At 42.4% G+C, this 7500-nt stretch overlaps 1 protein-coding gene across 6 annotated transcripts in view; it reads left to right on the forward strand.

Moving 5' to 3' along the window:
* Nucleotides 1-7500, forward strand: part of mafgb (v-maf avian musculoaponeurotic fibrosarcoma oncogene homolog Gb) — a 33033-nt gene that overhangs the window by 12037 nt on the left and 13496 nt on the right. For 2 of the 6 annotated variants that reach the window (XM_084101780.1, XM_084101779.1), the window contains exon 2: nt 674-780. The exons of 2 other annotated variants lie outside the window; for them this stretch is intronic. Coding sequence is in view for 2 of the 4 variants with exons in the window: in XM_084101776.1 (XP_083957902.1) it covers nt 718-784 (67 nt within the window). In the remaining 2 variants the exon portion in view is untranslated. Of the gene's footprint in view, nt 1-673; nt 785-7500 lie in introns of all 6 variants that reach the window. 2 more of the 6 variants (XM_084101776.1, XM_084101775.1) reach the window with 1 other exon arrangement.

Below are 7500 nucleotides of genomic sequence, written 5' to 3' on the forward strand. Positions count from 1 at the left end.
GTTTATTTAAATCTGGTGTTTGGCACATGTGTCTGTAATAGGTAGGTTTATGGGTGGGGAGTGTGTGTGTGTGTGTGTGTGTGAGTCTGAGTCTGAGTGTGAGCGAGTGTGTGTGTCTGTGTGTGTGTGTGTGTTTATGAGTGTGTGTGAGAGAGTGAGTGTGTGTGTGTGTGTGTGGTTATGAGTGTGTGTGAGAGAGTGAGTGTGTGTGTGTGTGAGTGAGTGAGTGTGTGTGTGTGTGTTTATGAGTGTGTGTGAGAGAGTGAGTGTGTGTGTGTGTGTGTGTGTGTGTGTGTGTGGTTATGTGTGTGAGTGTGTGTGTGTGTGTGTTTGTATGAGTGTGTGTGAGAGAGTGAGTGTGTGTGTGTGTGTGGTTGTGTGTGAGCGCGTGTGTTTGTGTGTGTGTGTGTTTGTATGAGTGTGTGTGAGAGAGTGAGTGTGTGTGAGAGAGTGATGTGTGTGTGTGTGTGTGTGGTTATGTGTGTGAGTGAAGTGTTTGTACTAGTACTAAGAACTCCTCAAAACACCTTCTGTGTTGCACAAGAGCGTTTACACAGGATTAACGATCCTAAAACTGAATGAACTTCTAGGAAAGGCCACACACACACACACACACACACACACACACACACACACCTTTAATCACCTGTGAATCTGTTTCCTTGAATCTCAGACTGGTGTGTCAGTCATGTGACACACACCCTCACACTCCGGCAGATGTTCCCGCAGACGATCCATGGCGTTCCAGACCCGAACATTAACATCAACCTTCACACAGAAGTAGGTCAGAGACGGAGACCCACTTTCTGATCAACCATCATGTGCTACACAAACACACACACACACACTCAACCATCATGTGCTGCTGTACATCTATACTCACTCACACACACACACACACACACACATACACTCAATCATGTGCTGCTGTACATCTATACTCACTCACACACACACACACACACACACACACACATACACTCAATCATGTGCTGCTGTACATCTATACTCACTCACACACACACACACACACACACACACACACTCAACCATCATGTGCTGCTGTACATCTATACTCACTCACACACACACACACACACACACACACACACTCAACCATCATGTGCTGCTGTACATCTATACTCACTCACACACACACACACACACACACACACACATACACTCAATCATGTGCTGCTGTACATCTATACTCACTCACTCACACACACACACACACATGCATAAACACATTCTTCACATTTATTCTCCATATTTTTCAGCATTTTGATGATTGATTTTTAGGTAACATGTTTATTTTAATTAAAAACATCAGTTAACACGAACTAACAATAATAAATAGTTGTAAAGCATTTCATAATTTTAGTTAATGTTCATTTCAACATTTACTAGTACATTTTTAAATCAAATGTTGTATGCGTTAAACATTATTTAATAGACCTGAGCTGATAATAGTATTATTACATGGCTTGGTTGAATTCCAGTGTAGAGTGCGGTGTGTTATTTCTTGATATCAGACGCTGCGAAGTATAACACACCGTTGCCATGAAAAACAGAGCGTTGCTATGGACGCGGAACAGACTATTTTCTTTAGCGGAAGCAATAAACTCCTTTTTAAATCAATATTTTGTGTCAAATTATTTATTTATTTTGTAGGTAGCCATGTTTTAAGCGGGATAATGTAGAGCGAGGCGGTTGTTATAGCGAATAAAACCCCTTCAGGATTCAAGATCCACGTCGCGCTCCTGATCAGCCTGTCAGTTTTATATATTATATTTCTGTAAGCTAAGCTATACTGTCGCCGATTACGTTCCCTGCTCCAGTGGACGTAGTTCTCAGAGTAATATGACACCTTGCGCTCTGTTTCAATTGCCTGTACCCACTTTTGTGTCCTTAAATCAAGGGCGTAGATTTGGTTTGAACATTGGAGGGGTTGAAGTTTGGGTATGCCTCCTGATATTGTGATCATGGTATAAATATTGGGGGGGTTGTAATGCATAGATTTAAATATTGGGGGGGTTATCTCCCCCCCCATCCCCCCCACAAACTACGCCCCTGCCTTAAATGCTTGTTTTGTGGGGTCGACAGATTATAAAAACTTATTTCTGGGTTTTTAGCTTGTTTGCTGTACACCTCGTCACACAGCAGCTTTTAGACATTGTTTTGTTTTTTTGTTATAAGTCATAAATGACAAGGAGGCAGCCTCTCACAATGCAAAGTCAATGGAGACGGTTGGATTGTTCCCCCCCCGGTGTGGGCGTGGCCTAAATACGCTCTGTCTCTATTGATCATTGTTAGTTAATGCATTTACTAATGATAATAACTAATAGGACCTTATTGTAAGTGATACCGATTTTTATTTATTTATTTGCTTTGTGTTTCTTATTGTATATAATGAATAATAATTGTGTATATATATATATATATATATATATAAATATTTTAATTTGGTTATTTATCAGTATTTTTATCATTCTTCTTTAGTTTAATTAGATTTCATTAAACAATTTGAATCTATTTCTTCGGCTGAAATAATGCGTCCTTTAACAAACATGCGTATTTATCATAATTTTCGTTTCAGCCAACGGAATAGATTTATTAAATGTTTAATGAAATCAAATAAATCAACAATAATAAATAAATACATAATCAGTCTAATTAAAATACATTATTTCTTGTTTATTTTGCTGAATAAAAGCAAAGAATAGTGATATTTAATGACAGATTTTCGAATCTTCATGTCTAAAAGCGCACCTCTGAAGTCCTGCTGATGTGGATGTTCAGGGTTCTGGAGACTCGCTGATGTGGATGTTCAGGGTTCTGGAGTCTCGCTGATGTGGATGTTCAGGGTTCTGGAGACTCGCTGATGTGGATGTTCAGGGTTCTGGAGTCTCGATGTTCAGGGTTCTGGAGACTCGCTGATGTGGATGTTCAGGGTTCTGGAGTCTCGATGTTCAGGGTTCTGGAGTCTCGATGTTCAGGGTTCTGGAGACTCGCTGATGTGGATGTTCAGGGTTCTGGAGTCTCGCTGATGTGGATGTTCAGGGTTCTGGAGTCTCGATGTTCAGGGTTCTGGAGACTCGCTGATGTGGATGTTCAGGGTTCTGGAGTCTCGCTGATGTGGATGTTCAGGGTTCTGGAGACTCGCTGATGTGGATGTTCAGGGTTCTGGAGTCTCGATGTTCAGGGTTCTGGAGTCTCGATGTTCAGGGTTCTGGAGACTCGCTGATGTGGATGTTCAGGGTTCTGGAGACTCGCTGATGTGGATGTTCAGGGTTCTGGAGTCTCGATGTTCAGGGTTCTGGAGTCTCGATGTTCAGGGTTCTGGAGACTCGCTGATGTGGATGTTCAGGGTTCTGGAGTCTCGCTGATGTGGATGTTCAGGGTTCTGGAGTCTCGATGTTCAGGGTTCTGGAGACTCGCTGATGTGGATGTTCAGGGTTCTGGAGTCTCGCTGATGTGGATGTTCAGGGTTCTGGAGTCTCGATGTTCAGGGTTCTGGAGTCTCGATGTTCAGGGTTCTGGAGTCTCGATGTTCAGTGTTCTGGAGTCTCGATGTTCAGGGTTCTGGAGTCTCGATGTTCAGGGTTCTGGAGTCTCGATGTTCAGGGTTCTGGAGTCTCGATGTTCAGGGTTCTGGAGTCTCGATGTTCAGGGTTCTGGAGTCTCGATGTTCAGTGTTCTGGAGTCTCGATGTTCAGGGTTCTGGAGTCTCGATGTTCAGGGTTCTGGAGTCTCGATGTTCAGGGTTCTGGAGTCTCGATGTTCAGGGTTCTGGAGTCTCGATGTTCAGGGTTCTGGAGTCTCGATGTTCAGGGTTCTGGAGTCTCGATGTTCAGGGTTCTGGAGTCTCGATGTTCAGGGTTCTGGAGTCTCGATGTTCAGGGTTCTGGAGTCTCGATGTTCAGGGTTCTGGAGTCTCGATGTTCAGGGTTCTGGAGTCTCGATGTTCAGGGTTCTGGAGTCTCGATGTTCAGGGTTCTGGAGTCTCACTGATGTGGATGTTCAGGGTTCTGGAGTCTCGATGTTCAGGGTTCTGGAGTCTCGCTGATGTGGATGTTCAGGGTTCTGGAGTCTCGATGTTCAGTGTTCTGGAGTCTCGATGTTCAGGGTTCTGGAGTCTCGCTGATGTGGATGTTCAGGGTTCTGGAGTCTCGATGTTCAGGGTTCTGGAGTCTCACTGATGTGGATGTTCAGTGTTCTGGAGTCTCGATGTTCAGGGTTCTGGAGTCTCGCTGATGTGGATGTTCAGGGTTCTGGAGTCTCGCTGATGTGGATGTTCAGGGTTCTGGAGTCTCGCTGATGTGGATGTTCAGTGTTCTGGAGTCTCGATGTTCAGGGTTCTGGAGTCTCGCTGATATGGATGTTCAGGGTTCTGGAGTCTCGATGTTCAGGGTTCTGGAGTCTCACTGATGTGGATGTTCAGTGTTCTGGAGTCTCGATGTTCAGGGTTCTGGAGTCTCGCTGATGTGGATGTTCAGGGTTCTGGAGTCTCGCTGATGTGGATGTTCAGTGTTCTGGAGTCTCGATGTTCAGGGTTCTGGAGTCTCGCTGATGTGGATGTTCAGGGTTCTGGAGTCTCGATGTTCAGGGTTCTGGAGTCTCACTGATGTGGATGTTCAGGGTTCTGGAGTCTCGATGTTCAGGGTTCTGGAGTCTCGATGATGTGGATGTTCAGGGTTCTGGAGTCTCACTGATGTGGATGTTCAGGGTTCTGGAGTCTCGATGATGTGGATGTTCAGGGTTCTGGAGTCTCACTGATGTGGATGTTCAGGGTTCTGGAGTCTCACTGATGTGGATGTTCAGGGTTCTGGAGTCTCGATGATGTGGATGTTCAGGGTTCTGGAGTCTCACTGATGTGGATGTTGAGTGCAGAACTGTTTCTAATTGCAGGTTTTCTGGCTCCGGCTGCTGAGTTCAGTTGTTTTCTTCCCCTCCGCTCGACCCCAATCCCAGCGTCCTCCTCTAAGCTCCGCAAATGTGCCGAGGAAGCAGTTTTGACCGAGAGCTTCCCAACAACCCCAGCGCTCGCTCTCTCTCTCCTGCCTTTCTTCATCCCCTCTTCATTCTCTCTCTCACACAGTCCTGTGAGTTCTGCTTCTGTGGTGTTTTTGACTGAAGTTTGTCTGAAACTGCTCGACTGCAGATGATTAAACATCTGTACTGGCATGATGGGCGGGCGATGTACGATTAACCAGCCGAGAGTTTTGCTCAGCATTTGCATGCGTTTCTAAGCATTGCGGTTTAAAAACGAGTGATTTTAATCAGTTGAACTGTAGTAAGCAGCGAAAGACAACACACTTCACTGTGTGTATAGAGGAGAGCGGTTCAGAGTCTTATTTTGCCCTCATTAATTTCACACGTCTAGTACAATCATGTGGTTTTGTTTCATTAATACAGTGTGCACTTTTTTTTCTTTATTAACCCGAAATATTGGAAGTGAAACGTGACAACATGCCCCATAGTACATTATAACATGACCATATGACAGATTAAAATGTGATCTAATCAAGAAAATATACAAGACAAACTAAAATATTTTGTCAATAAAATTCAATTAAGTTTTTCATATAAAATAATGGCATTTTTAATAATTAAAAATTTTTTTTTTTTGAGTTTGACAACGGACACAGCGGAAAATACAGCATAGTTCAAAACATAATAATAATTAATAAATTCATAACATTGACTCCCAGTCTTTATTCACCTTTTTCTCATGGTTTCTCAGTAGAATTCATAAAAGTATAGAATAGAATATCATAGTTCTAATAGGAGCTCATTGTAACGCAGTGTGACAACATGCCCCGCCTGCACAACTGGGGTTTAAACCCGGCGAGTGTTACATCAGCATTAAAAAACTATCTCAACTGTTCAATTACAGATATAAGACTAAAATAATATCAGATTTGTCTAATTTGAAATAAACACAAATAACAGAGATGAAAAATTAACATAAGAAATTTACTTTTGCTTCGGTTAAATAAATGTTCAGTGATATCGTCCGAAGATTTCTGAATTTTGGCACAATTTTTTTCTCTATATAGTGTTGATTTGGCATCTAGTAAATACACTTGAGTTTCATCATGCTAATATGTGTGGAAGTGTTTAAAACAAGTGTGTGACGACTAGCCCCGCGTGAAGCCGCCACTCATAGAGTGCATGAGAACTGAAGTGAGTTATGTTTGCCTGCTAATAGGCTTGCATGGTTAAATACACACATTTATGTGTCAGAATGCCCATCTTTGCAAGTAACCACAATCATTTATGTCTTAAGTGAACATAAACATTTGGGAAAGAAAACGCAGGAGTGTTGGATCTGTGCGGTCGGTCTTAAAGTGACAGCGGCCTAATAAACCTGCGGTCAGTAATGCTAATCAGACAATAATAACAAAATATCTCCGAATCATTTTTGTTGCTTTAATAAGAATAAATGTATGTTTAGTTTACACACATATATTACTTTATACATACATATATATTTGACAGTATTTCTATTTTTATTTTTTGTGAAGAGAACAGAAAAGTTTATTTGAAGAAAAAACAATGTAACCGTAATGTTTTGTGGTGAAAATCCAGCTTTTAATGTTGTTTATGTGTCTATGTGGTGTTTTTAATCTGCTTTAAGACAAACCATGTGTAAATTCATAAGTCGACTCCATTGCTGAGTATTTCCTCCTTAAAACTGCAGTGAACCAAAGACAGTCTCAAAAACACGCTTTGAAATCGCTGGTGTTTCTGACGTCACAAACTACCTTGTAACCAATCAGATCAACGTGTGATCGTCAACCAGTGGATCTCTGAGCTGAGTGAGTGAGTGGAGGCGGGGCTCATTTGCATATTCATAGAACCGCGCATACTAAATGAGGCAAGGGTGTCGAGTTACATTCAAGATATTTTAAGACATGAAGACATTTTTTTCAGGAAAAAAATGCTTATATATGTAATTTTGGTGATCAAAGATGAGTTTTAAGGGATAAAATTATGGACTTCAGTTTGTTTGTAAAGTTCTTTGATGAGCGACGGCGTGTGTGATCGAGCTGAAGCTGGTCTGATCCTGAAAACTTCTCTCTGTCTTTTTTGTGATGTCTTTGGGTCAGTGAGGAAGAATCCCTCATTACCACGGCAACAGCAGCCCTACACACACACACACACACACACACACACACACACTCACTCTCTCTCTCTCTCTCTCTCTCTCTCTCTCTCTCTCTAACACACACACACTCTCTCTCTCTCTCTCTCTCTCTAACACACACACTCACACACACACACACACACACACACACACACACACAGTCAGAGGACAGCGTAAGTCCTTTATCAGAGTTAATGTGTTCTGTGCGTCCAGCAGCGGGTGTCCTCTCCTCTCAGATGAATATTAAACAGACTGTGTGTGTCATTATATTAACCTGTGTGTCCTCTGAGGAACTTCAGACGCCCTTCGTCTGTCTGAGACACACACACACACACACACACTGATGT

This window comes from Abramis brama (assembly GCF_963993115.1).
Source record: "Abramis brama genome assembly, chromosome: 23".
In the NCBI taxonomy this organism is placed as follows: Eukaryota; Metazoa; Chordata; class Actinopteri; order Cypriniformes; family Leuciscidae; genus Abramis; species Abramis brama.